Source organism: Trichechus manatus, unplaced genomic scaffold, assembly GCF_000243295.1.
Source record: "Trichechus manatus latirostris isolate Lorelei unplaced genomic scaffold, TriManLat1.0 scaffold00282, whole genome shotgun sequence".
In the NCBI taxonomy this organism is placed as follows: domain Eukaryota; kingdom Metazoa; phylum Chordata; class Mammalia; order Sirenia; family Trichechidae; genus Trichechus; species Trichechus manatus.
Window position 1 is genome coordinate 1,568,147 of NW_004444218.1, and position 20,119 is coordinate 1,588,265.

Here is a 20,119-nt window from a genome sequence, read left to right on the forward strand (position 1 = left end):
TGAGGGGTGGCAGACAGAACTGAACAAACCCCAGGGAGATCCGTCCTGTTGATTTTGGGGGGTCTGCGCTGCTAGGCTTTCCCTGTGTCCATGCAGGCAGTGTGTGGCTGTGGGAGCAGGCTCCAGTGCAATGGTCTTCTGTAACCACTTATGTAACCTTGCAGTTCACAGTAGCTACCAGGAGAGGGAGAGGCTTGCAGGCTCAGAACAGATCCCTAGGGCAGTCTACCTTGTTGATTTTAGAGTAAAATCTTGAGGCCTTCTCCTTAAATAGGCCAGGAGTGTATTGGCTGGGAGATCACACTGAGGCTGCTTTCCTAGTTCACAGCAGCCAGCAGTCTGTGTGACTAGGGTGGGATGGAGTGCTGACGGTGGGAGAGGCAGTGTTCCTACTGTATGCAACTCGTCGTTGACTCCTGTTCATCTGCAGTTCCTCACTTCTGTCTTCTCACTGATTCAAGAGTCCCTCAAGACCAAGCACCATTTTCTTGTTTTGTTTCTTGGTGTACTTATGTGGGAGGCTTGGAACCTTGACGTTTTTACCCTGCCGTATTCCCAAAATCATCTTTGCATTAGTCTTGACTCCAACCTCTACTTTTTCAAGAGATCATTTCCATTTCCTTTTAAATTTTAGAATCCATTTGTCAATGTCTGTTAAGAAGACAGATGGGATTCTGTTTGAGATTGCATTGTATCTGTACGTTTGTTGTGGAAGACTGATAATCTTCATAGTATTGAGCTTCATTCATGAATGTGCTATATGCCCTTTCGTTTATTTAGGTCTTTAATTTTTCTTAGGAACATTTTGTAGTTTTCACCATAGAAGTTTTGCGTATCTTTTAGTCAATCCTGAATATTTTGGGGTTTTTAATGTTTTGTAAATTAATTGTTTATGAATTTTTAAAAATAATTCAAATTAATAAATTTAAAATAAAATTCTTTTATTCAGAAGATACCAAGATCAGAAGGCAGTTCCTGGTCACATGTGGAAACGTTCTGTGTCTCATGTCAGAGGATGGATGCCAAAGTCTTTTGTCTAGAACTGCATGTTCTATCAGACACTGCCACATATAGCTGTTTAAGTTAATTAAAATTAAATAAATAAAAGTAAAAATTCAGTTCCTGAAGTTTGTCTCACCAGACACATTTCAAGTACTTAATAGCCACACATAACTAGAGGCCACTGTAATGGACAGTGCAAATAAAGAATACTTCCAACAGTGCAGAAAGTTCTATTTGATAGCACTGGTCTAGAATTTAAGACAAAGTAACCCTGTTATATGGTTCCACTGGTTAAGTGTTCAGCTGCTATCCAGAAGGTTGGTGGTTCAAATCTACCCAGGGACACCTTGGAAGAAGGGCCTGGCAATCTACTTCTGAAAGATCACAGCCACTGAAAACGCTATGGACTCTGATACATATGGAGTCACCATGAGTCTGAATCAACTTCACAGCAAGTGGTTTAGTCCTTTTTGTTTGTTTAACCCTGTTACGTGGAGAAGTTGTTTTTTTAAATGGTCTTTACCTAGTTGGGGACACCAAAGAGAGAAGGTGTATCTTATATGCTTTCTGCTAATTTTTCCAGAAAAGTATTTTAAAATTGGAATAACCCAATCTAAAATTGATTCTCTTGATAGTTGCTTCAGTAGAACTAATTTCTGATTGTTATTAATACGTTCTATAAATATTTACATGCTTTTATATTCTTTTGAAGAAGAATCGGATGTTCTGAATGTTTGAGGCTCTTCTCAATATTTAGACATGAAAGTATGGTTAATTACTACTCAAGCACCTTTTTTTCTCTTAGATTAAGTGGTACAACTTAAAGTAATATTAAAAATATTAAGAATTAAGAGTGTAAGAATTTGTTTTTCATATTTTAAATTTATCTTTCTCTAATTTCCATCATATCAAATATTAGCTCGGAAGACCCTTCAAATCTTTAATATTGAGATGAAGAGTAAAATGAAGGCTCATATTATGGCAGAAGAGGTGATTTTCTGGGAATGGATCTCTTTCAACACTCTTGCTCTGGTGACCAAGACCACAGTCTACCACTGGAACATGGAAGGTGACTCCTAGCCCGTGAAGATATTTGATCAACATGCCAGTCTGATGGGGTGCCAGATGATCCACTACTGGACAGACAAGTACCAGAAGTGGCTGCTCCTCATTGGCATCTCAGTTCAGGTAAGCTTTTGGCTGCCTTCAAAAGACAAGTTTGATGTAACTTAGAGACCTAACAGTAGATTGGAATGGTTAAGTTGTTTGAAGTTGATATAAGTGTAAGGCAGGAAAAGTAACTTGTGGTGGAAAGAAATGGATATTACAAGGAAATTCAAACTTTAGATCAAGTTGTTGTTGTTGTTAGGTGCCATCGAGTTGATTTTGACTCATAGTGACTGCAAGTGACAGAGTAGAATTGCCCTATAGGGTTTTCTATGCTGTAATCTTTACAGGAGCAGATTGCCAGGCCTTTCTCCCACGGAGATGCTGGGTGGGTTGAACTGCCAGCTTTTCAATTAGCAGCTGAGCACTTAACTGTTGCACCACCAGAGCTCCTGCTTGGATCAAGTAAGAACATTAATTAATTCAGCTTTGGCCATTAACTCCTGTATTCCATCAGGCTATTGTGTTCATTCTACAAACTGTTTCTCGAACCGTTTTGAGAAGTAAATTGTTGAAAAATTATGCAGAGCAATGTGGAGCCTATAGGTATTTTAGTAGTTTATGGCCTCTATTTTAAGGACTTAATGGAATGTTACTAATTCATGTTCTTTTATAATGAAAGCAGTAACTTTCTTCCATCCTCCTTATTTTCATTCCTGGTGGATAATCCAGTTACTAGATACTTGAGAGCTACAGAATGTTTTGCACTGGGGATATAGATCTTTATTAACCAATCCTTATTTTTTAATGGTCTGTCCATAGCCTAGTGGGGAAAGAATGTCTTAAGAATTCTGGTACTTAGAAAACTGTCATAAGCATTTGAACAGTATACTGTGGGAGCCATGAAAGTGTACCTAAAGTTTAAAGAGAGCCTACAACAGAGGGGGCATCAAAGCTGCACTTTGCCAGCTATAAAAGTTCACTTTGGGAAGAAACAGTGTATGCAAAGGCATGAAAATGAGAGAGAATGGCTCTTTCTGGGAGTCTGGGGTCATCCATTTGACTGGTACACGTGGGATGCATAAGAGGCAGCTAGAGGGGCAATGCTGGAGAGATGGGTGGGGGCTAGACTGAGGTGAATGCTCTATCCTACAGGCAGTGAGAATTCTGTAGCAAGTTTTAAGTGGGAGTGATGTGATCAGTTTTCCTTCTTAGCAGGGTTCTGGGATGGAAATAATGCCATTAGTGATGCTGAGGATGAACTAACATGGAGACTGGAGGCTGGGAGACTAGTTTATAAACAGATATAGGAATATGTTCTGTAGTAGAGATACGTATGGTAAGGGTAAAGAGTGAGCAAAGAGGTAAAGAGTACTTGTCTACGCTTTGGGGAGTACCCCAGGAGAAATAAGGTGTTTGTGACTTATATGGAGGCAGTGACGTTGGAGATGGGCAGGAGATGCAAGACCTGAGACGTTGGAGGTGAAATGACTAGAAGTTGGTGGTGGACTGAGTGTGCAGGGTCAGGGTCAGCAGTGAGAGCTTGGCATCTGTCTTTGTATATGGAGCATAGATGAGGATGTGTTGAAGTACCTCTACTCTAACTATTCATATTCTGTAATATACTGACAAGTTTGTTTTGCCAGGACTGAAGGTTAAGCTGTAGTGACAGTATATTGTAGGAGACCTCACATCAAATCATTCTCATTGTTCTTACACATAAAATAACATCATAATGATGTCACCCATAACAGAGTTTGTTTGAGTCTGATTCCTAAGGCTTCTATGAAAGGAATACTTTTAGAATATTTCCTGTGGTGTGCCATCTGTTAGTTGGAATAATTTCCTTTCTGGAGGTACTAACCCCTGGGTAGATGCTATTTATGGAGCTTTTCACATGTGGAAACTTTGCCTTTGACTTACCATTGAAGGGATTTAGGTGTTGCTGGTCCTTATGGTCTGCAGTGTGGCATCATGAAGAATCATCTAGATTCATGGGGGATAAAAATCAGGATCAGCACAAAACTGCTTCCTATGAGGTGGAGGTCAGACATACCTCCACTCGCCAACTTTTTCACCATTTCTGACGCCAGCATTTCCCCCCATGGCACTCTCTACTTCTCTGCTGGATTTCATAATTTGTTGCAGTGGCCACAAAGAACTCACAGACCATACTCACAGTTATGTGTTTATTAGGGAAATAGCAGGCTACAGCTTGTGATCAGGATCAGCTTGGAAGTAACAACATCAGTAAGCACACAGGCTAGGTTTGGAAAACTCCCCTAACGTGGAGAGTACGTTCCTCCCTTCTTCAGTGCAGGACAGCTTTCAACCAGGACGGCTCTCAGGTGCTGTTTGCCACTAGCAGGCCTCAACTTGCAAGCAGGTTCCTCTCAGCCATGCATACAGGCCACTCTTAGCCATGCATACCCCCTTCCCTCTCTGCTTTCAGGCCTCTCTGCCATCAGGGCTCCCTGCCGTCAGCCTCTCCACTACAACTAGCCCAGCTTGTAGCCAGTGTAGCAGCTTCTCAGCTCTCTTAGTGCTTCCCTAGCAACAGCTTTATGTTGAAACCACAAGCTCTGTCGCCAGGCCCACTTCTGGACCTCTCACCACTGACTCTCTGCCATTCGACCCCCTTCTTGGCTTCTCGCTGCCAGCTCTCTGCTGCTAGGCCATTTCCAGACTCTTCACCGTCTTCAGTGTTAACAGCCCTTGAACTGTATTGTAGCTCTTTTTAGTAGGTTCCTCTTACAGGAACCATGGGTCCAGACTGCTCTGCTCCAGGCTATTATTGGTCTTAAGATTCCCTCCTTGCCTGTAAAAACCTCTGTGGTTTGTATAAGCAAACTCCTTGTCAGTTTCAAACCACGGCACTCCCAGCAGGACCACGAACTGACCAGTCCCCTCTGTGGCTCTCAGGTCACTCAGTTCTATTGGGTGGATTTTCAAGCCACTATTTGAATAGTAAGTTGATCAATGTCTTACAAGATTGTGGCCCAGCCAGTCATTTTGGGAGAGCCACAAGCCCATGAGATACCAATCAACTGAGGTCTTCTACAAAAGCAACATTTTCTGCTGGCAGAGACTGGCTTTCCCTAGGCAAAAGTAACAGCCTACTTGGGTAGAATGCAACCTGGGAGATCCCCTAAGTCGTTTCTCCAAAGAACTAGGGAAAAGGTAACAACTCCTCAGGGCATAGGGGGAACAATCTCCCAAGATGTTTTTCCCAAAAACCAAGGCAAAAGGCCACATAAAGGAACTCATTTTACCACACAGCAACAACAAATTCTGGGGGCAGAGGAGAGAGTATCTGATTTCCAGAGTTGTCACATTTTATTATTTTAAATGTCCAGTTTTCAACAAAAGTTACAAGATATACAAAGAAACAAGAAATTATGGCCTATGTACAGGAAAAAAGCAGTCAATAGAAACTGTTCTGAGAAAGCCCAGACTAAAAAAATTAAATAAACTCTAAATCAGCTGTTTTAAATATGTTCAAAGAACTAAAGGAAACCATGTCTTTAGAACTAAAGGAGAATATGAGAACAGTGTCTCACCAAACAAATAATACCAATAAAGAGATCAAAATCATTTTTAAAAGAACCAAATAGAAATTCTGGAGTTGAAATTAACAATTGCCAAAATGAAAAGTTTACTAGAGTGGGTCAAGAGCAGATTTCAGCTAATAGAAGAAAGAATCAGCAAGCCTGAAGATAGGTCAAATGAGATTATTCAGTCTGAGGAAAAGATACAACAAAGAATGAAGAAAAATGAACAGAGACTCAAAGACCTGTGGGACACTGTCAGGTGTCTCAACATATGCATAATGGGAGTCCCAGAAGGAGAGGAGAGAATAAAGAAATAATAGGGGAAAACTTCCCAAGTTTGATGAAAGAATGAATCGGTACATCCAATAAGCTAGAATCTACATGAAGAAGTAAAGAACAATGGGCAAAGGATATGAACAGCCACTTCACCAAAGAAATCATTCAGACAGCTAACAGACACATGAGGAATTGCTCACGATCATTAACCATTAGAGAAATGCAAATCAAAACTACGAGATACTACCTTACCCTGACATTACTGGCGCTAATAAAAAACAAAAAAGAAAATAACAAATGCTGGAGAGGTTGCCAGGAGATTGGAACTCTTATGTACTGTTGGTAGGAGTGTAAAATGGTACAATCACTATTGAAAATGGTATGGCACCTCCTTAAAAAGCTGGAAATGAAATATACAATTCAGCAATCCCACTCCTAGGAATATATCCTAGAGAAATAAGAGCTGTTACACGAATAGACACATGCACACCCATGTTTATTGCAGCATTATTCAGAATAGAAAAAAGATGGAAACAACCTAAGTTTCCATCAACGGATGAATGGATAGAACAAATTATGGTACATACACACAATGGAATACTATGCAATGGTAAATAACAATGATGAATCTGTACAACATCTCACAGCATGGGTGAATCTGGAGGGCATTATGCTGAGGGAAATAAGTCAATCACAAAAGGACAAATATTGTATGAGACCACTATTATAACAGCCCAAGAAAAGGTTTACACACAGAAAAAAAAAACAAGTTTTGATAGTTATGAGGGAGGGGAGGGAAATCACTGACTAGGTAATAGACAAGTGTTAACTTTGGTGAAAGGAAAGACAACACACAATATAGAACAAGTCAGCACAACTTGACCAAGGCAAAGCCACAGAAGTTTCCTAGACACATCCAATCACCTTGAGGATGGAGTTACTGGGGCTGAGGGCTGGTGACCATGGTCTCAAGGGACATCTAGGTCAATTGGCATAACACAGTTCATAAAGAAAATGTTCTACATCCTACTTCAGTGAGTAGCATCTGGGATCTGAAAAGCTTTCGAGCGGCCGTCTAAGATGCATCTATTGGTCCCATCATGTCCAGAGCAAAGGAGAATAAAGAAAACCAAAGACACAAGAAAAATACTAGTCCAAAGGACTAATGGACCACATGAACCACAGCCTTCACCAGCCTGAGCCAAGAACTAGATGGTACCCGGCTACGACCACTGACTGTTCTGACAGGGATCACAATAGAGGGTTCCAGACAGAGCTGGAGAAACATGTAGAACAAAATTCAAGTTCACAAAAAAGACCAGACTTACTGGTCTGACTGAGACTATGGCTCCCAGACACCTTGCTGACTCAAAACTGAAGGCACTCCTGAAGTCCACCTTTCAGCCAGAGATTAGACAGCTCTATAAAACAAACAATAACACACATGAGGAACATGCTTCTTAGTTCAGTCAAGTATACAAGACCAAATGGGCAACACCTGCCCAAATGCAAAGACGAGAAGGCAGGAAGGGACAGGAAACCTGGACGAATGGAACCAGGGAGCCCAGTATGTAACGGGAAAGGGGGAGAATGCTGACACATTGCAGGGATTGCAACCAATGTCATAAAACAGTTTGTGTTAAATTTTTTAATGAGAATCTAATTTGTGCTGTAAACTTTCACCTAAAACACAATTTAAAAAAGAAAGAAAGAACGCTGGTGTAAGTAACTACTAGATAAATGTAACAGACAGTACAAATATATTTTTTTAATTATAACTTTTTTTTCTCCTGATTTAAAAGACAACTACATAAAGCATTACATCAATAGTCATTAGGGAAATGCAAACAAAAACCACAGTGGGGTAACACTTCACACCCTCTAGGATAGCTATAATAGAAAAGGATGGAAAATAACAAGTATTGTCAAGGGTTGGAGAAATTGGAGTCCTTGTCCATTACTAGTGGGGATGTAAAATGGTATAGCCGCTATGGAAAACGGTTTGGCTGTTTCTCAAAAAGTTAAATGTAGACTTACCATATTACCCAGCAACTCCACTCCTAGGTATCTACCCAGAAGAATTGAGGGCAGGGTTTCAAACAGATGCTTGTACGCCAGTTTTCATAGCAACACTATTCCCAACAGCTAAAAGGTGGAAATCATTGTCTTAGTCATCTAGTGCTGCTCTAACAGAAATACCACAAGTGGATGGTTTTAACAAAGAGAAATTTATTCTCTCACAGTCCAGTAGGCTACAAGTCCGAATTCGGGGTGTCAGCTCCAGGAGAACTTTCTCTTTCAGCTCTGGAGGAAGGTCCTTGTGATGCATCAGTCTTTCCTTGGTCTGAGAGCATCTCAGTGCAGGAACCTCAGGTCCAAAGGACACACTTTGCTCCCAGCACTGCTTTCTGCTTGCTTCTCTCTTTTATATCTCAAAAGAGATTGGATTAAGACACTATCTAATCTTGTAAACCTAATCAGAATAACCTCATCACAGTGATAGAATTTACAACACATAAGGAGATCACATATAACCTCATCATAGTGATAGAGTTTACAACACATAAGGAAATAACATCAGATGACACAGTCATACAATACTGGGAATCATGACCTAGCCAGGTTGCTACACACATTTTTGGGGGGACACAATCAGTCCATGACAATCATCCAGATGTTTATCAAAGATAAACAAATTGTGATATATGCAGACAATGGAATATTACTCAGTCATAAAAGGGAATGAGGTACTGAAACATGCTACAATGTGGATAAACCTCAAAAAGATTATGCTAAGTGAAAGAAAGGAAGAAGCCACACACAAAAGATCACATATTATGATTCCAAGTTTATGAAATATCTAGAAAAAGCAAATCCGTAGAGACAGAAAGCATATTGGTGATTGCCAGGTGCTGAAGGGAGGTGGAATGGAGATGACTGCTTAATGAGTATGGGGTTTTCTTTTGGGGGGATGAAAATGTTTTTGAAGTAATAGAGGTGATGGTTGCACAACATGAAGAATGTGCCAAATGCTACTGAATTGTATGCTTTAAAATGAAAATTTTTATGTTACATTCATTTTACCTCAGTTTTGAAAGGGGAAAAAAATATGAGGGAGGGGTAGATTTTGGCCCATAAGCCATAGTTTGCCAACCCCTGTTGAAACCTTTGCAGATGCTACCCCGTTTGAAACAGCTTCTTTTCCTCTTCCCCTGGTGAGCTCTGACTGTAGCTTAAGTGTCCTTTATTTTGGGCAGCCTTCCCTGATTCACCACTAATCTGGGTGAGGTAACAGGACATCTAGTTCTTTCCTGTGCCATAGCCATCGTCACTCTGTATTGCACTTGTGCTTACTTGCCAGAAGCCCTCGCCATCTGTCCTTAAGGGAAGGGTCTGTGTCTTATTCATCTTATTTGTCCTTATCTTCTAGCACTGTGCCTGGCACAAAGAAGGCATTTTCATGTTGAGTCTTTTGCCGGCTGCAGTCCTCAACATGTTTTTACCCAAAGCACATTTAATACTCAGCCACCCCACGAGTGGACTTAACCTGGGAGGAGCCTAAGACTTAGAAGGAGTCATTGGGCCAAGGCCACACACGTAGCCTCTGGATCCATGAGCACAGGCCAGCAAAAGAGCCCCTGTCTCCAGTCTTGATCTCAGGTGTTCTCTCTGCTATGTCTGTGTCTTGGCTTCAGTTTAGTCTTCTCTAACATGGGGATGCTAATGAAATGTTACCATGTTGCTGAAAATCCTCGCATGGTCTCCTGGGAGAGTCAGTTTTGGCCTGTCCTTTTTATTCTCATTATTAAATTTTCTTGTTCATGTTTCTGATAGAGTACACTGGATCTATTTACTGGTCAGTCCCCTATTTCTCCCTACCTGCAGACCTTGGCAACTGCTAATCTACTTTCTGTCTGTATAGACTTGCATATTCTGGGTATTTCATATGTGGATTCATACAAGATGTGGTCCTTTATGGCTGGTTTCTTTCACTTAGCATAATGTTTTCAAGATTCATCCATGTTGTAGTACGTATCAGTACTTTGCGTAGTATCTTTTATGTAAGTCCATGTAATAGAAAAGTACAGTAGAAAAGTTTTTTTTTTTTAAAAGAAAAAGTCAAAGCCCTTGTTTTCCTCCTTTCTGAAGATAAAAGATAACTTTTCAGGGTAGATGGGCAACAGATTGAGGATTGTAATTTTACCCACAGACTACATGAGACAGAGATGATAGGTTGAATGTTGAATGGTAGGAGTTTGACTGACGATGCTAATGCTTTCGTGTTCCATTGACTTAGCTTTTTGAGCATTGACATTGGATATAAATGAACTGAAATTCTTGGATAGACAAATGTAAGTTATAAATTTGTAAAAAGATATCAACCTTCTTGGTTTTTATTAAATACAGTTTGTACTGTTAATAAATTTTAGAAAACAATAAATTTTTCAAAATTAGCCCATAATCCCATCTCCTATTTAACTACATTTTGAGGTTTTTCCTCCCAAGAGTTTCTGTGAAAATACACACATTCATACATTATTATTAACAAATTGAATCTCTGTTTTATTATTTGATAGTCTTATGTTTTTCCTTTGTGTTTATAGCCATCTTTCCGCATCAGTTTCAGAGTTACATCATGGTTCTTAATAGCTAATAGACTTACTGTTTATTAGAGGGAATATATCAATGTATGAGACTTTCATTTGAGAAACATTTGTTTTAGGAATTGTCTGTTATTTATGTTCGCATCTTGTCTCTCCTTTTCATTGCACAGTGTCTTTTTCTTAGCAAAATCGTGTGGTTGGGGCAATGGAACTCTACTCGGTCGATAGGAAGGTTTCACAGCCCACAGAAGGCCATACTGCCGCATTTGCAGAGTTTATGATCAAGGGGAATGCCAGGCCTTCCACCCTTTTCTGCTTTGCTGTACGCAGTCCTACAGAAAGCAAGGTAAGTGCTATTCCATTGTCTTCTCCCTCAGAAAAGTGACCTGAGTTTATACAAGTGTAATTGGTAGCTGCTTAGCGGACATTTAGGAACTGGTATATAATTAGGGGAGGAGCCCTGATAGCACAGTGGTTAAGCACTCGGCTGCTAACTGGAAGGTTGACCATGGGTTCGAAGCCACCAGCCACTCCATGGGAGGAAGATGTGGCAGTCTGTTTCCGTAAAGATTCTAGCCTTGGAAACCGTCTGGGGCAGTTCTACTCTGTCCTATAGGGTCACTATGAGTCGGAATCAACTTGACAGCACACAACAACAACATATAATTGGGGGAGTCCCTGGGTGGCGCTGGACTACTAGCCAAAAGATTGGCAGTTTGAACCCGCCCAGAGGCTCCTTGGAAGACAGACCTGGCAGTCTGCTTCTGAGGGGTCACAGCTTTGAAAACCTTATGGAGTTCTTGTCTGCACATGTGGGGTTGGGATGAGTTGGAATCAACTCAATGGCAACTAACAACATATAATTGGAAACGGGCAGCAGCCTACAGGTGTGCTGTGTAAATGAAGGCTCTTGGCTGTGTTCAGAACTGTTCACCTAATGTACATGTTAATGATTTCACAGCAAACCTTTGCATAAACTTAGGAAGCTGAAGTTTGCTACTTTTTAATTGGTCCCTTTCCCCTAAAAGAGCCCTGGTGGCGCAGCGGTTAAGAGCTTAGCTGCTAACGAAAAGGTCAGCAGTTCGAATCCACCAGCCACTCCTTGGAAACCCTATGGGGCAGTTCTACTCTGTCCTACAGGGTCGCTGTGAGTCGGAATTGACTCGGTGGCAGTGGGTTTGGTTTTTGGGGTTTCCCCTAAAAAACCACTTGGATAGACTATACCGAGCATGCTTCAGTACTGGGGATATGAAGGTGAGGCATAGCTCCTGCCCTCGCACATGAGCCTTACTGGGGAGATGGTTGTGAAATAACCATTGCAGTGCCATCCTTACCATAAGGTGGTGTGGGCCATACATCACTGACAGAGAGGTTCTGTTCAGGTGATGGGGCTGGGCTCCCAGGGATGCTACAGAGAGAAGAGGCTGTGCCTGAGAGCAAGTTGGGTTTTGTCACGCTTGAGGGCATGGCCAGCACCTGTTGGGCAGGGCTGCCATGGACAGGGGTGTGCATGACGGTGGAAGAACTCAGGATGTCAGAGGAAACCTGGGCTTCTACCAAGAATGTGTCATTTGCTTGGAGAACTGCTTCAGAACAGAAGCCTAATCTCAGGACATTCTTGTCAAAAACACTTTCTAAAATCATTATTTTGGGTTGTTCATTAGCCCTGAAGTACTTCCTGAAGAGTTCTAAATCAATATGTGACTTCCCAAACTTCCTCATTTTAAGTATATGTATTTGGGTACTTTGATGTCTTATTGTATCACATACTTTATGCCCTCCTCAGTTGAGGATCAAGATAAAAATAGGAGTCAAGTAAAAATGTCAGTTTTGTTGCTAATAAAGCTGATTGAAGAAACTGACTTTAGTTAAGTAGCAAAAGAACTTGCCACCATATCCCCTCAGAACTGGGTTTACCACTTCTTCACCGGCAGAGTAGGGCTGCAAAAGACCTCCCCTTCAGGTGCAGAGCCTGCCCCACAGAGCTCATGTGGAGAAGAGAGCAAACGAAAAGGAGTCCCTTACAGGCCTGAGGCCCTGAAAGAGCAGGGGCTGGTGAGTGGGCTGTCTGAGGTCACTCTCCATGGCTCCTCAGAGGCAAGCAAGTGGGGGCAGAGATTTGCCAGGAGCTGTCTTCCCAGTGCAGGTCCTTCCATACTCCAAGAGACTGTAGGTCTAGGAAATGAGGCTTCCCCCTACAGGAACTACCCCAAGTGCTGCCTCATAGTGATTTGTGGGTGGATCTCATATCCTCTACAAAATGAAGGGTGTGGAGTCCCTTCAGTGTTTTTCTTAGCCTGTGTTCAGTTCACATGCCTTCCAAGTTCAGTTCAGCTGTACTTACGAGAATGGCTCTGTGGCCTCCGTTTATGGATGAGAGTTTGGCCTGGACACCAGTTTCTTTTAACTAACTTTCCTACAGGTAGGCTCCACTTGTCCAAAAATGTGCCCTTCCCCCACTCCATTTCAAAAGAAACCAGGCTTCCTTTCCCAATGACTCCGTTCTCCTGGTAGTATCACCGTTCTTCTGAACCTCAAAGCAAGAAACCATGGCTCTAACTCCATTTTATTTTTGTGCTCACTGTCTAACCATTAGCAAGTCTCATGTCTGTCTTAGCTTTTGTGGTAGACTAAGCCCTCCTCATCCCATATTTGTGTTAGAAAATAGCCATCTACTAGATCCTCAGACCCACCTCACCCTTTCCTACCAATAGTCCCAGCCATAGAATGTTCCTAAATTATCAATCATCTTAAAGTACCTGTGTGCAAGAAGTTTCAGTCTCCCATATTTTAATTTACAGTAGCCCCTGTATGAGTCGGAATCGACTCGACAGCATCGGGATGGATGGGATGAGCTCCTGAATGCTTGCTGCATCAGGCCCTCCCCATGGAGTCCATCTTTCAATGTCACCCTCTCCTTGGCCTCTTTAGTATTTCCCCCCTTCTCTCTGCGTAGCCAAATCCAGATTATCCCCCATGGATACCCTTGGCCATTTCCTCCGTTAAACCTACCCTCTAACCCTTTGTGTTTCATGTCTCTAATCCACCTCTACTGATGATTTTTTCCTAGACTTGTTTTAGCTATGGTACCTTTTCTTTAGATGGAAGTTAAAAGGAGGACACATATGTAAAACAGGAATTTGAACCTGTTCTGATAACAGCGGGGATGGGTCCCCTCGTCTGCTCTCATTCCTACAGTGGCCGTGGTAAATAAGCCAAAGATTCTTAGATCCCCCAACACCACCTTTGAAAAACTCAGGCCTATGCCATGATCAGACTGTCTTGTGAGTTTGGCATACAATTATGAGATCTTGTCTGGTAAACTGATTTATGTTAGCCTGGACCGTGAGCAGATCAGAGTAGCCAAGCTAGAAGGAGACTTCAGGTCCTAGTCGGAGCCTTTTGTATCACAGTCATTGGCACTGAGGCCCAGGGAAGGGAGCAGGAACTCGGCCAACGCCCTGGAGCTAGACCTTAGGTTTCCTGACATTGCTTCTCACTGTTGTACTTATGGGTGAGGAGCAAGTTAGCAAATAATCTTAAGTACCACAAGAAAGGGATTGCCTTGTTTTGTTTGGATATGATTATCTTGTAGGTTTTAGCATTATCCATAAAGAACTCTGAGGCTCTACTCGCAACTGTGCAGTTAGCATCATCTGCCACCAAGAACATTTCTACTTTGGATTGACCTAAAATTTCTTTTCCAGTTGCACATCATTGAAGTGGGACAGCCTGCAGCAGGAAACCAACCTTTTGTCAAGAAAGCCGTGGATGTGTTTTTCCCTCCAGAGACGCAGACTGATTTCCCAGTGGCGATGCAGGTATGAATGTCCTGCTCTCTATAGGGTTTTGATTGAATCATGGATCTCTAGTAGAAATACGTTTCAGAGGCATCTTGTAGTTGGTGGCGTTTTGCACCTTCGAAGTGTGAAATTACCTTTCAGAAAGCAGTTTGGCCTTTGTTCTTGGTTGTTTTGAGCTGGACTACACTTGAGGCTAATAAGTGAGGCCTGACCAGACCAAGAGGGACCACCTGGGGGCCTGATGTTGATTAAGCCTCAGAAGGCAAGATGTAATCTGTTATGGCCACGTGGGAGGCCAATAAGAGCCCTGAATTCTAAGGCTGATATGAGCTTCCTTGTTAGTGACTATGCACGGGAGAGGGTAGCGTGTCCTTCTTTGGGACATGGAAGCTCCATGCTGGGAACCCTCCCAGACCTCACCCTATGAGTTTTCTTCATTTGTATCCTTTTGGGTTATAGTAAATCTGTAGCTGTAAGTATGGTATATTCTCCATTAATTTTTTGAGTCGTTCCAGTGGATTTTTGAACCCACAGGGACAGTGAGAGGCAGAAGGGGCTGGTGTCTGCCTATTTAGTAGTCTGCAAGATGGTGTCTGTCTGACTTGTGAGCTCTGACCGAGCTCTGGGTGGCTAGGGTCAGAGAGAGAGTGTGTCACTTGGGAGGCTGGCAATGACGGTGAAAAAGTAGGAAGGTGAGGACTAGATTCATCCCCACATTTTGGGGTTTGGATTCATGCTGATTCTTACCACATATTTAGTGGCAAAGGTGGGGTTTACTCACTTTCTCTTTGCTTAATGCAGTTGGTGACCCAGATGGGATGGATGGAGTGAATGGGATTCACTGGAACAACCACATGGGATCTTGGAAGACAAAGGATGATCGAGTGGGAGATGACAAACCTTTGTAAAGTAACAAGGAAAAAGTGAAGTATACAATTCCTTTGTTACTGTTATCTGTAATGATTACAATGAAAGTAACACTCATTGCCTTTGAGTCAATTTTGATTCATAGTGACCCTATAGGACAGAGTAGAACTGCACCATAGAGTTTCCAAGGAGTGGCAGTAGATACAAACTGCTGACCTTTTGATTAGCAGTGGCACTCTTAACCACTGTGCCACCAGGGCTCCACAATGGAAGTAAGAGATGAACTAAATTTATATTCTGGCCAGTCTAGACTGGAGCCTGTAGCTGTAGGATTCCTACTGAAGTATTGTGTTGAGGAGGATCCCAGGGCAGAGCTGTGTTTAGATTCTGGTGTGGAGCCTGGGGACTCAGAGCTGTTTCCAAAGGGAAAAAAGCTATGCTGTAGTCTGATTCCCAGACAATAGGAAGGAGAGGAAAGCCCCACCTGGAGCTGTTTGAGGCAAAGGCCTGGCAGGCTAATCAAGATGACTGACAAGGGGTCAGGATCTTCTGGTGTGACCTCAGCCAGGGACCTGGGGCCATATACATATGGATAAATAAAATGGTCAGGGTGGAAAAGAGAAGTGTGGATGAAAATGGAATGTTTAAATAGGCTTTATATGAAGTGGTTATGTTTATTTGAGTGTATTACCAGAATGGATATTTTGTCTGATTTGGGAATGTTTCACCTGCCTAATATCGTGTGTAAAAACAGATGTGTAAGTCTGCCCTTAGGCCAGCTTTGATTGGATGTGCTAAATGGAATTAGGAAGAGTGCCCAAGCTGACATAGGTTATTACAATAATCCTTGTGGAGCATAGTTGGGGCTTATGCCGAAAGCTTGTGAGTGCCACCCAGCTGGGATTTTGAGCCACAGGATATACATTTGAGAGACAGTTACCAGCAGATGGGAAGACTCTGATTAAAGATAAAAACAAATCAGCCCCATGGGCTGAAATGCATGCTGTTTGTCACTACGTTTGAGTTTTTGGCAAACAGCTAGGTGGTAGGGCCAGCTAAAAGGACAATGAAAACCTGGCCTGTTAAAGAAATGACCATGTTGGGCACAGCCCTGTGGAAATTTGAGGGGTGCATTAAAGTAGGACATGTCAGTGCCCATCAGAAGAACACTTTTCCCAGATTAGAAGGCGATTGGAATCAGCAAGTGGACCTGTTGGTATACTTGCTTGAGATGGCTACCTGGGACCATGAAATGAATAGATATGGAGGTGCTACAGCAATGCAGATATGGGATAAATCTAGACATACCCCCCTCTTGCACACTCTGAGGCTCAAAATGCCAATAAAGACTGTTCTGTCTGCCAACAAGAAACACAAATATTACAGATAGCTATGGGGCAGATACCTAGGGGGAAGGCCCTGCATGTAGCTGGCAAGTGGATTACTCTGGACTGATGATGCCAGTGGCCCCAGGTACTACAAATTGGTCCTAACAGGAATGCTTACTTACTCTGGAGTAGGCTTTGCATATCCAGTGGTAGATGCAAATGCTAAAAATATTATTAAGAGTTTGGAACAAAAGATACTGTACCAATTTGGGCCACTGAGTTACATCTCTTCAGACCAAGGAACACACTTTACCGCTCATAGTGTTCAGCAATGGACCAAGAATCATATTAAATGGACATGCCCCATTGCATACCGCCCTCAGAATAATGGTTTGATAGAAAATTGGAATGGGCAATTGAAACATTATCTAAAATGGGGGGAGATAAAGGCATGAAGGCTGGCTGATACGCCTTGACGTGTGTGTGTTCACACTCAACATGAAGGGGGCCAAGGGAGGCTTGCTACTGGACAGATTTCTACATTTTTAGGGGATCTGGGGAGGAGGAATGGGGAAGGATGCTGGTGCAACTATACAGTTTATCATGGTTTGCATTATGTCCCCCAAAAAATGTGTGTATCAATTTGGCTAGGCCATGATTCCTGGCACTGTGTGGTTTTCCTGTATGTTGTAAACCTGCCTCTATGATGTTAATGAGGGAGGATGGGTGGCAGTTGTGTTAGTAAGGCAGGACCTGATCTACAAGACTGGATTGTGTCCTGAGGTAATCTCTTGAGATATAAAAGAGAGAAGTGAGCAGTGGGACAGGGGTCCCTGCGGTGAGAAGCTCCTAGTCCAGGGGAACACTGATGAGAAGGCTGACAGAGAGAAAGAAAGACTTCCCCTGGAGCTGATACCCTGAATTTGGACTTTTAGCCTACTTTGACTGTGAGGAAATAAACTTCTCTTCGTTAAAACCATCCACTTATGGTATTTCTGTTATAGCAGCATTAGATGACTAAGACACAGTTCTTCCCTCCATCACCTGAAACTGCTTTTTTCCTGCCAGATGCTGCGGTCCCAGGATCAGGGATGCAGCTGCGGTTGCTGGAAGCAGGGGTGATCCCTAAGCAAGAAACTGTAACCATACTCTGAAACCTGTATGCCATAATTTCCAAGGGCCTAGTAGGGTCAGTGGAGCCCTGGTGGCACAGAGGTTAAAAGCTCGGGTGCTAACCAAAAGGTCAGCAGTTCAAATCCACCGGCCACTCCTTGGAAACGCTATGGGACAGTTCTTCTCTGCCCTATAGGGTCACTGTGAGTCAGAACTGACTCGACAGCATCAAATAACAACAACAACAACAGCAGGGTCAATTGTACCTTCACCCCATCTGACAGAATTCAAGTTGAGAGTGAATACTGCTGTATTGCCTGGTGGTCGAGATAGCCCACTACTGTAGTAATACCAATCTAGCAAGAAGGAGGTGCTTGCTAGACTGGTATTACTACCAGCAGTCTGGCCTGGCACAGGGGCCAAACCTGATGTCTCTTCCCAAGGTGAAAAAGTTTCAGGAAGAATGGAAGAAAGGAGAAATAATAACTGAAGGTAAAGGAATGAATAAATGGGTTATGCAGTGAGGGAAATCCAACATCATGTTAATACCTCAAGGGAGGCTCAGAGTAAGAGAATAATGTTGTTTCTTAGCTCAATTACATCAGATGCCTAAAAAGGTGAAATTGAGATGATGCCTACCTGTGGACCAGATGGAAGCCTGCAGCAGACTGGAGTGCCCTCGCCAGGGGAGGAGGTTTTGCCCTATGAAATGAGGATGGACTAGACTACTTGTTAATGACTGATTTAGACTGAGGTTGTAATACTGATGTTGATGTACAGGGAGTGGAGAGGAATCCTCCAAATATTAAGCACGTGAAAGAACCTGTGACCAAAAGGCCAGGGGGTGAATTGTGAGGTGATAACACATACCTGGCAATAGGAATTTGGCCTTTGGCCTTGGTTCCTAAGAGCTGCACTATACTTGAGGCTAATGAGTGGGGGGTGGCCATAACAGAGGGCAGTGAGGCCTCCACATGGGAGGCCAATGAAGGCTTTGGAAGACTGAGGCTCAAAAGCTTCCTGGTAGCAGACAGGGTTGCTGATGGAATGGAAACACAACAGCGATCTCTGACCTCATTAGCCAGGGTGGCATTAGATAACAAAATAGCCTTAGATTTTTTATTAGCCCAAGAAGGTGGAGTCTATGTTGTAGCAAATACCTCTTGTTGCATTTGGATAAATAACACAGGAGAAGTAGAACAAGGTATACATAGAATTAGACAGCAGGCTACTTGGTTACACACTATAATACCCCTACAAACGCCGGATTTATTTGGCTGGCTACCATCAGGAATAAGTACATGGGCTAGATCACTATTGCAAGGAATAGTAATAGTCTGCATCCTGATAGTATTAGTCATAATAAAACTTATCTTCTATTGTGTTACACACTTAAAAGTCAAAAGAAAGGTTCGGGCTGAAATGTTGATGTATATTCTGCTCATTTCTGCAATGTGATTGATGGAAATGTCATTCTTGCTTAAGACCCTGGTGAAGAACCAGATGGTATCTGGTGGAAAATCAGCACTGTGAGTTTAAAGAGGTGCATAGCTGTCATCTGGGAGCCTACGTCCAGGTTTTGATCATTGATATGTTATCTCCAATCTCTGATCAAAAGGAGGGAGTGACTCAGGAGTTAAAATTGGAACCATTATTTCCTGTCCTTGAGTACAAAGAATGTGACCAAGCTGGAGTGACAAGGAGTCATAAGGACACATCAGTTGAGCCCTGAAGTATGAAAACAATAGCTAGGATAATCTTGGAAAACATCTTTTAGGAAACCTTTCACAGAAAACACTTTTTAGGAAACCTTTCACATAAACAAATACTTAGATAGAACACAAAAGACCCACACATTTTCCACTCTTGTCTTTTTCTCGTAGCATTTAGATAAATAGTAATATTTGTTGGACCAGTGAAGACGCTCCTGACTGTTGTTACTGAAACTTGTACCAATGATTATTAAAAAAGACAGTTCAAAATGTAGAATCATGGTGATTCAGCAGTTTCTAGCAATTTGTGAAAAGATAAAGCTTTTAATGATTTTACCCATTTGTAATGGCTGTATATACCGATGATTCTGTAACATTCTTCAAACTCAGACAGACATAACTCTGGCAGCATGCTTGTCCATTCGTACTTTTGCCTCTTGGAAAATATGCTGACTAAAATCTTTCTTCTTGCTTAAAAAAAAAAGCTTCCTGGAAGGCTAAGGGAAGGTGAGGTGCCGTCTCTAAGACACGGCAGCTCCACATGGGGAACCTTCCTTGCCCATGCATCTCTTTCTTGTGATGATCCCAATTTATATCCTTTTACTATAATAAAACTAGTAGTTGTGAGACTTCCGGCAAGATGGCGCTCTAGGCAGAAACACCACGCCGTCCCTCCACAACAAAGATCCGAAAAACTAAGCCAAACAGAGAATCAACAATCCTGAAACCCTAGAACATCAAATGAAGAGATAAAGA

At 42.4% G+C, this 20,119-nt stretch overlaps 1 protein-coding gene across 1 annotated transcript in view; it reads left to right on the forward strand.

Annotated features, from left to right (window-relative positions):
• The window catches only part of CLTCL1 (clathrin heavy chain like 1), a 239,482-nt gene that overhangs the window by 117,268 nt on the left and 102,095 nt on the right, over nt 1-20,119 (forward strand). Inside the window, 3 exon segments of the mRNA XM_012559608.1 lie at nt 1,922-2,190; nt 10,725-10,886; nt 14,248-14,361. Of these exon segments, the coding sequence (XP_012415062.1) occupies nt 1,922-2,190; nt 10,725-10,886; nt 14,248-14,361 (545 nt within the window).